Source organism: Buceros rhinoceros, unplaced genomic scaffold (assembly GCF_000710305.1).
Source record: "Buceros rhinoceros silvestris isolate BGI_N320 unplaced genomic scaffold, ASM71030v1 scaffold2477, whole genome shotgun sequence".
Lineage (NCBI taxonomy): Eukaryota > Metazoa > Chordata > Aves > Bucerotiformes > Bucerotidae > Buceros > Buceros rhinoceros.
In genome coordinates this window covers 51882-66834 of record NW_010420291.1, presented here as the reverse complement: position 1 = coordinate 66834, position 14953 = coordinate 51882, and the positions used below count along the sequence as shown (strand labels likewise).

The 14953-nt window shown below is 39.0% G+C and overlaps 1 protein-coding gene across 1 annotated transcript in view; it reads left to right on the top strand.

The window, feature by feature from the left end:
• Positions 1-14953, top strand: part of PLD5 (phospholipase D family, member 5) — a gene marked incomplete at its 5' end in the record, with an annotated part of 70324 nt that overhangs the window by 33315 nt on the left and 22056 nt on the right. Inside the window, one exon of the mRNA XM_010139250.1 lies at positions 661-788. Within this exon, the coding sequence (XP_010137552.1) occupies positions 661-788 (128 nt within the window). The remainder of the gene's footprint in view (positions 1-660; positions 789-14953) is intronic.

The window sequence follows — 14953 nt, the reverse complement described above, 5'->3', positions numbered from 1 at the left end:
ATCTCATGGAGCCAATGTGCTTTTACCTGACAAGCAGGGACATTAATTTCAGTGGCCTATAATCCTTATTAAAACTGTGGAGTTCAAAGTGTTAGGTTGACTGTCACAGATTAGCAGGATTAAGAGCAGTTTCAGCATACTTTAGACCTTCGCTTACTCTCTCACTCCTTAAGTCTCCACCCACGTTCTTCTTGTCACAGTCCATTCCATGAGACAGCTCACTGCAGGTACCTCCATGAGCCGCTGCGTGGGGCAAAGCAGTAGAGTCAGCTTTGCAGAAAGGGGTTGTAATTGGATTCTCATTTTAAACGTCACTATTACAATATGTAGTAGGTTTGAATTACAAAATAGGCCTATTTTTAGGAACATACAGCGCTGGAAAAAATAGCAATTATTTGGAAGAAAATGGAAGAAAATTAAGTAAACAATATAATGTGTGGGAATGTTCCTATACCCGCTTTTCTGGAATATATGTTAATTAAGGTCTTCGAGACTGTTTATATTGATTTTAAGCCTTAATGGTATGCTTATGCTTAATTACATCCCTCACTAGTTTTGGAAGCTAAGGCCCTGAAATGTGAAGTTTGTTTCTTTTTTTAATAATGTAACTTATGGATTTTTTAAACAATGCTATTTATTATTTTATCCTTAAATCTCTAGGTGCTGAAGTGCTGTATATGAACATGTCAGCATATAATGAAGGTCGGCTTCAGTCATCTTTCTGGATTGTTGATAAACAACACGTGTACATTGGAAGTGCCAGCCTAGACTGGAGATCGTTGGGACAGGTAATTTAACCGAAAAAGCAATCCTATACCCTTTGAGAATATAATGAGGTAAAAAAAGTAGTGTTTCAAGGCCAGCAAGTGGGGATGGATAGCTTTCTTTTTCTGATAGTTTTCTGGTGAAAATGCCAGCATCAAAAACTGCTGCCGCAGTTTTGATGACTCTTCTGTGTTGGCAAAAGTTTATTACTAGAATTTTTACCTCTTTCGCGTTGAAATAACTATCCTCGACAGTTATGCTTTGGGTTGAATTTCAAAAATTTGATTGCCATTATTGACTTTTGTCATGATTTTGTGGCTTGAAGGTTGTAAGTTCTAGTTTACTTACTTAATTAACAAAAAAAAAGTGAGAAAACCTGTTGGAAAACAAATCGCTATGGGAACTCCATGGTAATGTTGTAAGCATGATCTAATACTTCTCAACCGCCTTTCAAATAAGGAAAAGCAAAATTTGGAAAGACTTCCAAATGGATAGTGGGAATTACCCTGAAATACGCATCACCTTTGGGGAGGGATGGGCTTATGGGTGCAGAAAGGCAAATAGCATGATGGTTTTGAAGGTGGTATGTATTGGAGAGAATTCTGTGTTTTGATTCCTCATAAACATGAGAGTTGAAGGATGTACACAAAGGCCTCTGTCAACAACCAGTGCTGAGGACTCTCTGCGGTCTATGAGTATGTTTAAGTAACTCATCATTAATGCAGTTTATTCACCTTTTTGTAGGTATCTGTAGCTTTTTTCTCTCTGCAGCAGTCTCAGGATTATTAACAGCTGTCATGTTCATTTTTGTTACATACCACTAACTGTGTGAGACTGCTCTTGGTCATATTTAGGGAGTGGAACCTGCATTTTTAGATCTCACAGCTGAAATGTGCAACAGAGGGGAAAAAGCAGCAGTCCTAGGTAGTCATGAGTTGCAGTAAAATATATTACTTTCTAAATATGAATCTCAGAAATACATTAATAATTTTGAACATAAGTTCTGATGGTTTTGTAAAGTAGAGGGTGTGTGTTGGTTGTGTTGAAGTTTTTAAAGTTTGTTTTGAGCTAATAGACTGAAAGTCTAAATAAAAACAAGTCAACCATTTTAGTAAAGGAAGGGCCACTATATACATTTTTGGCTTTCTGCGTGTATTCATTCATTTAAATACTTAAATATCACTCATTTATTTGAATGTTTACAAAGAATGTGGAAAACGGGTAGAAAAGAGGATCCTGTTAGCAAATGAGAAAGTCTTGGCCAAGAGAATGTAATTTTAGTCAATGTAATAACATGTAGTTTGGGCTTTTTAACAGTTTAGAAATTAAATTTTTATACCTTGTCTTTGCCTTGTGAGCTGAACTGTTCTTGCATTGTAACAAAATAGATCTTCACAGAATTATTTAGTTTAGAAATAGTTTAGCTTTGAAGCCCCTTGTAAATGGGGTTCTGAGTACCAGTGAAAATACTAAATGTGGAGAAAAGAAGCACACCTACCACACAGATTATTATATTATTATATTTAATGATTGCATTTATGTTCTTCATCACAGATACTACAATTCCGTAGAGGTTTGGTATTCTGAACTCAGTAAATCTGAACTCTTGTAACATAGCTACATTAAACTTTGACATTTGTGGACCAATGTCCCAAATGCGATTCCTCTCTGGTAATCTTACCACTCTCTTTTCTGCATGCATATGGACTTTTTTTTAATCTTATGGCCGTATAACAGTATATTTTTGTATGTAGTGATAAGCTGAAGCTCAGAAGAATATATGTACAGAGCAAAAAGAAATCTCTCTGAATTGTAGTTAAAGAGAATCTGCTTTCATTTAGTTGAGAAATGTTTGCTGGGGTTTCAGAAAAGCCTGTGGAAATTAGATGCTTGGTTCCTATTGACATCAGATATGAGCATGCACTCCTCTTACCCCAGAGTTCATGGATCTTCTTACAGGTTCATGGATCAGGGCAACTGTCAAAGAAATTTGATATGTAGTCCTAAAAAAGTAATCTCTCTTGAACTTTTATTTTCACGGAAGAGGCAAAATGAACATGGAACTCTGTCATTCTGAGTGCTTTCCTCGAGGAAAATGCATAGGAGCCAATCTTAAAACCCCCGGTAAGCCAAGCCCTCACTGGGGAAACATATCTCCATGGGTTCTCATGATCAGAGTCCCAGTGTAGCTGCAAAGGTGGGATCAGGTTAACTGGGAAATCGTGGAGCAGATAGTGCCAGGCCTGTCCAGACCTGTGTCCTTGCACTTCCACTGCTTGCAGTGGTGGGGTAGGACTTTTGCAGTGCGAGGTAGGGAACTCACTCCAGATGGCACTACATGTTTCCTGTTACACTCTGGTTTACCTGCAGGGAAAGGACCGTGAAAAGGCAGACTGGTTGGTTAGTCACATAGGATATCTTTAAAAGCTCCTCTGACTTTTAGTGTAACAGAACTTGTGGTTAGTGAATCGTCAAACTACTTCAGCCAGTATTACTAAATCTTGGTGTCAAATCACAGAATGATGTAGGTCTCTAGAAGTCTAGAAACTTACGGTACTTTGGCGTATGAAGCACAGCAGCTGTCTTCTCAGTCAAACAAAACAGCCCGTATGAGTCAGTCACCTCATAGCTACCAGTGTGTCCTTATTCAGCAGAACAGTTCCAATGTATATTATGTAAGTGCATCCAATTTTGCATCTAATAATATCTAAAATGCAGTGAAAAGATTAAGATTTTAACTGTGCATTGTTGACATATCTTTTCACATGCCTTTGCCTGTATTTTCTACGTGCATATTTATTGCATCTTCTGTTCTGAACCTTTGTATACATTCAGGCCAATAGACTGCATAATTCATATAGGAGCACCTACCTGCGTTGCTGGTGCGGCAGTTGCGCTGGAGATGCAGCAGGTCGCTACAGCTTTTCAGCCTGGGCTGTAGTCCTAGAGCTTCCTTCCTCTTGCTTGTTGGGGCACTGAAGATGTAGAAAGGGTTCTGTGACGTAGGAGTACAGAGCATTTAACAGATAGCAGCTCAGCATACTAGAGAATATTTATGCAGGGATACTATGGTAGGTATAACTGGATTTTACTGGGGTTTTATAAAAGTGTCTGTTAGCAACATTCTTCTCTTGGGAGTCTGAGTCAAAAGCTGAAACAGTAATTTAACTTTTAATGGCTCCCTAGGGAACATCAGAACTTACAGGCCCAAAGGAGTCAGCTTTGTTTTTGTAATATTTGTGGAGAATTCTCCTCTACATTTATAAGCTGGACACTAGAAAGCAATCTTGTATAGGCTCACTGAGTTTTGTTGCCATTTTCTTGACTTACCAACACTGACAAGAAGCAATACTAGATTTTCCTTTAAAAGTAAATTTTCTGCATCAAGGAGAGATTTTTGTATGCTTCATATATTACTTAGGGAATAACTTTTTAAGTTGCATTTATCCTTGTGCCTTGACTGTCAAAGTTTTAATACTTGCCAGAGTCTTAGCTTTTAAATTATGGGCAAGTCTGACAGCACGTTACTTTTCAAGTTTGCCAAAACTGTAATAATTTTTGCTGAAATCATCTATGCCAGCTATCTGCTTCAGTGTGAAATCGAAACCCACGGGCAAATGAAAAATACTGTTTAGACTCCCTGGAAACCAGATTTTACAAAAATCAGATGTTTTTTCATTCATAGTGAAATATTTTGACCTTTTCTTTAAACAGGTCTAGATTTGTGTCAGGGATGCATCTTTTTCTGTTGTTATCAACATCTTGTAAACATTACCCAATTACATAACCTGCAGAATATTCTGGATTGTGAACGGCCAGAGTTTTTACTACTTTCTTAGACACGTACTACTAAGATGTGTAAGATTTTATCAGTTAAATAATCTTTCTATCACTCTAGTTTCTTTGTGATAAAATGGTGTAAAACCAATATAAACAAATCTCAAAGGTTTACCAGCTTGATGAAAAACATCTGGAGAGATTGTCTCTTGTTCTTCGGGGTGCTGTTCTGCCCTCAAAATGTGATCTGGGGGAGAACTAGAAGAGGAAAATTATGGAGATAAAATTTTAAATAACATATTGAGGTTTTTATTCCATATAGGAGATCTGTGTAATTAGCTATACAACTTCCATCTTTCACTTCAGTGACATGCATTTCATAATGGATGCGATTAATAAAGTATTTTCCCAGAGTTCCCAGGCTCTCACCTACCAAGAAGTTAGTCTTGTAACCCTCAAACAAGCCAAACTACATCTTTGGGCCATAGCTGTGTAACCTACTTCAGCATATATTTAAGATGTTGAAGTCTATTTTTATTCAGCAGAACATGTGCAGCTATGTTAAAATGTTTGACTAAAAAAGTTTTCACTCAAACATGCCTCAGGTTAGGTACATGTACTGATTAATTCAGGATACTGAATTGTGGTTTGAACTAATGGCAATAGAGGTGGCCATGGGGCTGTAACTTTTCAATGGTAACTTTTTAATGTACTTAAATAAAAGAAATTGGTTATATAAAAATTGTTGTAATTCATAGTATTAACGCAGGGCAAGAGCTAACAAAAAGTTTCATTTATTTCTTTTGTTCCATGACTGCTTCCAATAGTTCCAGAAAAGCTTGAAAATGCATTTAGCTCCTTAATTCTGCTAAGAAGTGTGAGGTTTGTTGTACAGACAGAACCTTTAATCAGCTCAAGAAACACTTCTGGAGATCTTCATACTAACAGCATTTTTTGATAAGTTTTATTCATTCATGAATAATTAAGTCTGGTGGGCAAATGACTATAACGGATTAGTTGAACCGCCTCAGAAAATACATTTATGTGCAACAAATAATCAGCCTTTGGAAAATTCTATTACTGAAAATTGTTGAAAGTAGTAAAATTAATCCAATTGTATTCACTGGAAGTGGAATCAGGCTCATATTAAATACTCTTGTAGGCAAAAAAAAAAAAGCTTAAATCATGAATACTAACAGGTGGCAGGTAGTTGGGGGGGTGTGTGGAGATTACTGTCCAGACTTGAACATTCAACGGGCTTGTGAGCCACTCTGTAATTGGTGGAGTCTGACTGTAAACAGCTGGACTAAATGGAAGTGGCATGTCTGGAGCCCTTCCTTCAGTTACTGAAGAGACATCAGACAGAAACACCAGTTAGGAGACTGCTCCTGCCTTGTGCTTATGCAGAGAAACTATTTAGATTGGGGGGAAAGTGAATCTTAGCACGCCAGAAAAAAAGGAGGTGCCAGAAAGAAGAGGTCATGGAAAAAAGAAGAGGTCTCAAACAGAAGGTGGCTGGAGGAGAGATCCTGGGGAAATTCTGGAGATCTCTGTGAGGAGATGGAAGTCAGCGCATGCACCAGGCTGGTGATGCCTGAAGCACGTAATGGTGAAAAGTCATGCAGCAGGCATGAATCGAAATTTCTGTCCAAGCATCTTGGGCCAGCAGCCACCTCTCTGCAGGGATGAAGGGTTTGGATAGAAGGTGTGTATCAAGTAGTTGCAAAAGTTCTCATCACCCCAACATCCAGAACCACTGCAGGTAGACATTTATTCTATCTCGCCTGTGACATCTTAAAAGCATTATCTCAAAAAGTCTACTTGAATTTTGGCTCAGCTGATGTCGAGGAAAAGTTCCTAAGCAGACCCATGATTTTCTCTCTTAGGTAGCTCTGTAAAAACTACCAGCAGAGGATTTTTCTTTTTTTTAAGATGCTCCATAAGTCCATATATTTTTTCCGCATTGTTTATTCTTCTGATTGTTTTAAAGTCAGACTGGTTTAGCTTGAATTGCTGTAAGATGTAATTTTTTAAGGATAAAACCCCAACCACCTGAACTTGCTCTCATTTTCCAATTTATTTTATTTGTCTGTTGGATTCTTTGTGTGATTTGTTTCACCAATACAAAGTAAGACTTCAGACATTTGATTTCATCTTAAAAATACATCAGGAGGAGGACTGGAAAAATAATACTTGATGTCCTCAGCTGTATATTTATGAAGAAATATTAATTCTTGGTAAGTTAGACTTGGTCTTAGTAGAATTTTTTTTACTTTGCTTCCTTCATGAAATTAATTTGGGCAGTGTTTTGGATAGCAGAAGTTTATCTAATCATCTCTGTTGCAAAAGATCAATGATTTGCTATTGCTGACTTGGAGCATTTTCTGAAGTGTCCTGTGAGACAGTTGGGTATCTGATGGGACTTCTGAACAACAGTATTTCCTTTTCAGGCAATTTCCTCTTCATCTTCCTCTTACTCTCTTGTTGTTATAAGTTAGAAACTGCTGATTGTATCTACACAATTTAAGGTTATTAGAGGGTTAGATAGACTCTCCCAACACTGTTTATTGAGTTGGAAACAGTGACCTGTTTTAGCTGAGCAGCTGGGTTTTTACATGATGTTAAATAACTATACAGGAGGACCAAAAGACTGTAGAAGGTGAGACATGTTACCATGCATGAATGAGAAACTCTATGGACTATTTTTTCATTATGATTATTATTATGTAAAATGTATTTGTCTCTTCAAGGTTGACTCCTAGGTGCATGAAAGTTGTAACAATTACGAAATATCAACTACATTTGAAGAAGAAATAAGTTGCCCAATTCATTTATTCTGTTAATTCAGTTGAATCAACAGTCAAATTAGCTATGTGAGATGTTGAGAGCTATGAGAATTATTCGCAAAAGGCTTATTAAGCAGCTATGGATAGAGTAGATAAACAAAGTTATGCTTTTTCAATAATAAATATGAATAATCCAGTGCATACATTTACAGTTAAAGCATACTGGATTCTGAGTTTTCTGAAACTAAGAACCCTAGAGTTATTGGAGGGAAAAAAAAGCAGGAGGGGGGAACCCAAACCAACCAAAAAACCTAGTCAGTCAAAAGATGCTTTTCGTGTGTGAATTTTAAGTAGAAATCTGATGAACCAATATTTGATTTGGTTTACTATGAATTAATTCTTTGGATTTAGCTATAGGACAGCTTGCAGCAGGGCAGCTCCAGGAGTGCTTGGAATGCTGCTGCGTGTCTTGCCTGTTATCATCAGACGGAACTGGATGGAAAGATACTGGGGTTTTCAGTTGAGTTGTTCAAGCACTCGTCCTTATAATATGGTAAAAAAGAGACAAAAGCAGCAGTTAGAAATCTTTTCTATCACCTTCTCCTTCTCTTGTCTTCTGTGATGAAAAGACTGGTAAAACCTAACCTTTTTTCTTCCTGCTCTTGAGATTACAGAAGATGGGAGATGAATACAGTATCTCAGGTATTGACAGCTGCATTTAAAAGGGCAATTTGGGATTGTGGGAATGTTGGAGGAGCAACCCTTTGATTGCTTGGGTGGGTTAAAACCAATTGGAAGCAATCCATGTGGTTCTTTACTCAAAAGTCTCATCCCAGTTATATCGAGGAGACTCATGTGGAGGAGTCACAGCTCAAAGGCTGGACTTAGTGACAAAATTCATCCTGGGATTATTCCTTCTTCTCTTGGTCTCCATTTCTGGGGGTATAGATCCAAATCAAAACTTGCCCAAAATGCAGAAAGCTCTGGAATGCTGCTGGGAGCAAATGTAATCTGTGATTCTTGTTATGTATTCCCTTCAGGAAAGGGGAATCATAATTTCTGCAAAGTATATCTTTGTAGTTTCTATTTATTTGGGTGATAAAAATTGTCCTCCCGTAACAACATGTAATAAATACTGGACTTCTATATACCTGAAACTGCATCATGATGATCTCATTTGTTTCCAGTTTCCCAAAAATCTTGCTATAGGAGAGCCACATCTCCAAACTGATCACTAAGACGGGATCTGCACATTTTCAATTTCTGTTCATGGCAGTTGTATCCTATCTTTACAGAACTGCATAGAGAAAAGGCATGCTATAATCAGTCAGTCGGTTTTTTGAACTTTTATCTAAATGAGTCTCTTGAAGTTATGTAATGGTGCATCTGGTCCTTTTGAGATAAGATACTCTGTCTGACAGTTAGTGGAATTACATCTTTCCGCTCAAGCAGAAGTTATATTGAGAGTTTCCATTTGATATAATGTTGCTCTAGTATGAACTAAAGTTACGTCCCTAATCTGCATTTCAGACCATTGCCAACCCTTGCCGCCGCCTTCTCATAATTGGCTTAATTTTCTTACTATCCCAGTGGTGTTCATTATCATACCACTATTAGTAAATTGAGCACAGTCTCAAGCGTCCTATAACACGAAACAAGACTCTTTCAACTTTGTCATCTTCCAAGGTTCAATCAAGCTCGGATGGGTAAATGTTAAACTGAAAGTACATGCAACATAATACTGGTATATGCTATATAATTTCATATTTCTGTGTTAAATAATATCTCTTGTATATAGCAGAGAATATCTGCTTATAAAAAGCTTTGATGTATTGTTAGCCATGTGAACCAATTCTAAAAAATCCTCATTTGTTTCAGTGGGATTATTTCCACAACTAACTAATATTATAAAGATAGCATAAAATGCAGTCCAGATCTTTGAGCATAGGTGAATGAGTCAAGATGTGAAGAAAATAAGTCTAAGAGATATTACAGAGCTGTATTGACAATTAAATACCTCTTTTTGTGGTTTTGTTTCTTGCTGCATAGGAAGCTAATTGTATTGTCAAAACTGCTGTGGAGCTATTACACCTTGTCCTTCAAAGGACAGGCTGAAAATGTAGTTACTATTTTCACTGAGAGCTTTTGGCTGGAGTCTCCATCTTTGACCAAATCTAAAGCAGTTTCATGACTGTTACTTAGCTCCAAAACAGCAGCTTTTCTTTCCCCACCCCCCCCCTTTTTTTTTTCCTTTTTCTGGGTGGGAGAGATGTGTTGCTCTTGGGAATGTGCAGATCCAGCAGTATGCATTTATCACAATGTAAAGTTTGTATTTTTGAAAGTCTGGTGTTTTGTTTTATTCTTTGACTGAGACAGGCCGCTTTGTTCTCTGTTACATCCAGTAAATCAGGACAGACAGAAAGCCATTAGGCTTCTGTGTTTGAAATGTATTATCTGACCATCCAGTTTTTACACATGAATCTCAGTGAAGCAAATGGGCTGTTTGTCCCTTGCGAGCTTTGCTGTGCATTGCTGTGCACCGCTGACAACGGGCTGGATAAGCCAGACAGGAACACGGGCGATGCAGCTGCTCTGCTCGTGTCCTGCATGTACTTCTGTTACTGCTCTTGGCTCCTCCTCACTCCTGGGGGCTTCTGTTTTTGTGGCCTAGTGATTGAAAACAGCACCTGTATATTCAGCTTGCGCTTGGAGCCAAAACGGCCTCTCATGCCTCCCAAGCTTGGCTAGTTTCTCTAAGCGCAGAGCTGATGCCCAGCTCCGAGGTGCTAGGAAGCTATTCCTGTTTATCATGCTTCTCCCACTGCTGTGCTTCATTCTCACATGCATCATCTGCACTATGTGTTTGTACTGAGTGTAAGAGAGGGCAAAATACAGCTTGCTGCATATTTTAATTTGATTTCTGTTACTCTGACCTCTGAAATTACAGTTCTCTTTTATTCTCATCATTTTTTTCCATTTCTGTGAAAGTGTTGTAGAACAGGTTTATGTACCGTTGGAGTAATTAATAACAAATTGCCAATTGGTAAGTAATAAACCTGCAGAGCAAAATTATGGAATATCCAATCTGAACAGATAAACTAATTTCTTTCCAAAGCAGCATGGGATACTCAGGTAGTTGGAATCCAAAGGTAAAGAGAAAGGTCTTTCTCTAGTCATCACCATGGCTTGGCTTCACAAACGAAGATCTGGGAAGGGCTTTTCCCACGCTCACTGCAAGCGATGAGTGCACCCTCATCGTGTGCACTAGTGCCAGGGCCTAGTGAGCTAGTAAAACTTCTCATAATAATGTGCTTGTTTTTTAATACTCGTCATGCCATCAGTGCATCTCAAAATACTTAACAGTCATAGAAGTTGTTGAAAAGGTAGTGTGTCTGGTTCTGGTTTATGAGTGGTGGTCCCTCAGGCCCTAGACAAATAATATCAGTGCACTAGGATTATCAGACTTGAGAGTTTTGGATGGATTCTAGAAGTTTTAGGGAACTGGAGGCATGCAGGTATTTGGTGGTATCCTGGTTTCAGCTGTAATAAAGCTGGTTTTCTTTCTAGTAGCTGGTACAGTGCAGTGTTTTGGATTTAGGATGAGAATAATGTTGATAACACACTGATGTTTAGGTGTTGCTAAGCAGTGTTTGTACTAAGTCAAGGACTTTTCAGCTTCTCACACTGCCCTGCCAGTGGAGGCTGGGAGCGCACGAGAAGCTGGGAGGGTAGACAGCAAGGACAGCTGATCCGAAAGAGCCAAAGGGGTGTTCCATGCCACATGACATCATGCCTGGAATATAAACTGGGGGGAGCTGGCAAAGGGATGCTCCTGTTTGGAAATTGACTGGGCATCTGTCAGCAGGTGGTGAGCAATTGCATTCTGCATCACTTGTTTCAAATAGTCTAATTCTTTTATTACTGTTATTGTCAATTTTTATCATTATTTTCTTCCCTTTCTGTCCTGTTAAACTGTCTTTATCTTAACCCGCAAGTTTTACTTTTTTATTTTCAATTCTCTTCCCCATCCCACTGGGTGGGAGGAGTGAGCTAGGGGCTGTGTGGTGCATAGTTGCTTGCTGGGGCTAAACCACAACAGGTGGCAGAACACACGCTGTACACCACCGCACAGAGGACAGAAAATCATCCATACAAGAGTGTGCAAAACTAGAGACTGCTTTAAAGACCCCTAATGCTATTTTGAAGCAAATATGCAGGCAGTGTGGTGAATAGACAGCATTGGTGAGATGTGTTTGCATAAGTCCAAGGCCTAGAGCTGTGACTCAGTAGCCTAAGAATTAAACTACTGAAATCTCCAAGAACTGTTTGGTAAGATGTCTCAGAAACTGCATCACAAACAGTGTACTGGGCAGTTGTCTTGCCTGTAAAAAAATTTAATTTAAAAAAAGGCAATAGTTACAGTGATGGTTTCCAGACTCACCTCCATACAGCCTGTCTGCAGTGATCAGGAAAGCAGAAGGGATCAATCTGAATTTATAGATCCTCCAACCAATTGCACATATAAATCCTGTAGTCTCGTGTTCATTAAAAAACCCTGAAACAGGAGGACGTACTGGGACAGCAGATTAACGCGGGTGCTGGACTAGAGTAGTTTTATAGTTTCTTCACTGGGGCTGGTTGCAGGCAGCCTGCACAAAGTGGGAGCAGCAGAACTGGACCCGTTTGCACCTGTCTGTCCTGCCCAGTGCTGATCTCAGGTCCAAGCCAGACTGCACGGACTGGGCAGAAGTGTTCATAGTGCACTTCTGTGCCAGAGCCTACTGCTGGAGCTGAGCGCCTAAGGGGTAGGCATGCCCGTAGACTCAGAGCTTATAAGACCAGTGTGGCCTTTTACAATCCTAGAATCACTTAGCTTTGAAAAGACACTTAAGATAGAGTCCAACTGTTAATCATTTTGTTTGTCTTAGATAACAACACAGTCATGCCATCTGGTCCAGGGGTGCCAGCATCTGTCTCAACAGCTGGTGGTAGAGTCTTAAATAATCAGTGAACTTATATGGAAGAAAGGCAGTAAATCCAAATATGTGATTTATGTTGTGCTGTAAGTGAACTTTTTCATTAGAACCCAGCTGAATCTCTGAGGGGGAGCTGATGTGCCACAGTCTATTCTGTCATCTCCCACAAGAACTTGATGGCAACTAATCTTGGTCAGTGATGGTAATGAATGGAGGCAGATTCTTCTCAGAGATATTTAGTTATCAGCATACCCCATCAGATCAGTCTTGTTCAAATAAACATTTAAAAAAACATTAAAATAATCATGAAGTGTATTCCAAATCTGTAATTCCACCCACCCACACTTTGATGTTGCACTGCCAATAATTCCCTCTAGACAAGTATCTTCGTTCAGAACAGCCTCAACTCCAAAAGGTTCCCAAATGCAGCAGCCCAGTCACCTCCCACTTTAACAGTTGAATCCAGTCATGGAAAACTGCATTTAATATTGTCCTGTCAAAAAGACATGGTAAATCAGGCTGAAATACCATGCCATAACTCTCCATGAGTCAGGTCAAGGAAGGACAATCATTTCAGTCATTCTATGAAAAGAATAATGGTTCTGTGGTTCAATATAATACCTCATCTTTCTACATCTTTAAGTCACCAAGCAGAACAAAACAGATTCTGACAAAGCATTCCTTCCATATGAATGTGCACAATTAATGGCATAGCTAAACCTTTTCAGATTTTGCGATTGTCATCATAAGCATCAAGGCCTAGTTTGGAAGTCATCAGGCAGTCACCTTTCTTAACTTTGCTAAGTAAATGACAGCCACCAAAACAGTGAAATGGGGATGTTTGTCTGGAACTGTTCTGTGGCAAACTATTAATCCTTGCTTGAGGGAGGTGTGTTGGGCAGGCAGTGCATGCAGACAGAAACGTGAGGGGTGTCTTCAGAAAACCGCAGAAGTCATGAGAATCCCTGTACTGGGCAGCCAAGTTTTTCTAATCAGTCTAATGACTTACTAGGCATTTCTTTAAAATTCAGTGGTATGGTAGGTCGGGTGATTTGCTAATTCTTTTGTAAGTAGATCTGCAGCATAGCTACAGAATCTACATACGCCATGTATAGATACACACCATGAACATATACTACGGCTTCATGATGAGTGTTCTGCTTAAATGTATTGAAAACATCTTTTATCATCTTTTTGACTTACATTTTATTAGCTTCAACTCTGTATGTGCTGTAACAAAAAACTCAGTTCTAACAGAAACTGTAAAAAATAAATTTGATCTTCTAGTTTTAAGACTGGAAGTTAGCGTTAATGCTGAATCGGAACAGCATATTTTCAGGTATTTTTTTCAGATATTTGTTTCCTTTTCCTATAAAATTAAAGTGATTATAAGCCAATATTGCAGATAGAAATGGCATCAAGCCTTAAAGTTGTCTCACACTTGTTTTATGTGTTTTCATTCTGTTCAGTGTTAGCTTACGTAACAGATATGTGGACTTCTATTGGCGTGTTGAATTTCTGACATCTTTGGCACACAGTACTTCTGTTTCTTGCACCAGGAGTGTTACAAATCATTTTAGAAATAAACAGTTTTTACATTCACAGGGGCAGCATCTGACAGGTTTTGAGATAGGAGAAAATACCCAGGTCATGACCTTGTGCAATAAACAGATTAATATTCCTCTTCCGCGTGGTGATCTAGGCATTTCATGCATTATTACTATTTGTTCATGTAGTAGCAGCCAGCGGACACCTCAGCTGAACCCACTATTTCACCAAGTACAAAAGAGGCTTTTCAAGTGACCCAGATGACCTTTACCTGTGCGTGCCACATAGTGCTTTAGCAGGAAGAGGGAATTAAGGAAGCATGAATCAGTGTTTCCAATTTTACTGTTATGGTTAGGAGGCACAAATATGATGTATGAATTTAATTCCAAGTTTTCTTCCTAGGAGCATCTATCAGTACCACATATTTATGGGAGACATTGCTTCCATGTTGAAGCAGTCAGAAACCTTGCAAATATCGAAGGCTGCTACTCAGAATAGAACAAAGAGCAAGTATGGATTTCTGAAGCAGATTTTCAGATAGGCTAGCCATTGTCTTGGGGCTGGCTGTGTACTGTTTAGCTAAATTACCTTACCTATCTAAACTGGTTGAATTCCTAGCTTACCTCAAGGTCCTGCACACTTAATTTAATCAAGGCTTAGTCAAAAATTAATTAAAGCCTTTGGCCCTCTGCTTTCATCAAGAGAAAAGGTTTTAAATTCTGAGCAGGTAGTCTGGCACGGCTCGACAGGTACAGCAATAATTCATACACAATGTCATTGTCCCAGTTTTTGTCCACAGCACGCCTGCCGCCAATCCCTGTTTGGTTTGCAAAAGGAAAACCCCAGCGTGTCAGCAATGTTATAAATAATGCATCCAATTAGTCAACTACATGCTGTTGCATTACCCTGAAGCTCACAAATCTGAATGCCCCAAAGAAACTCTGCGCTTTGAGAGGACTATCCTGCGGTCAGTCCTTTGCACTCGGCTGTGTGTGTTGTTCAGCAGAAGACACACAGAGGCTGCCCCTTCCAGCATTATGTAGCATGAGAACCAATACTAAGAGCTTGTGCTGTGATTTCCAGCTGCGTGAGGAGGATGCA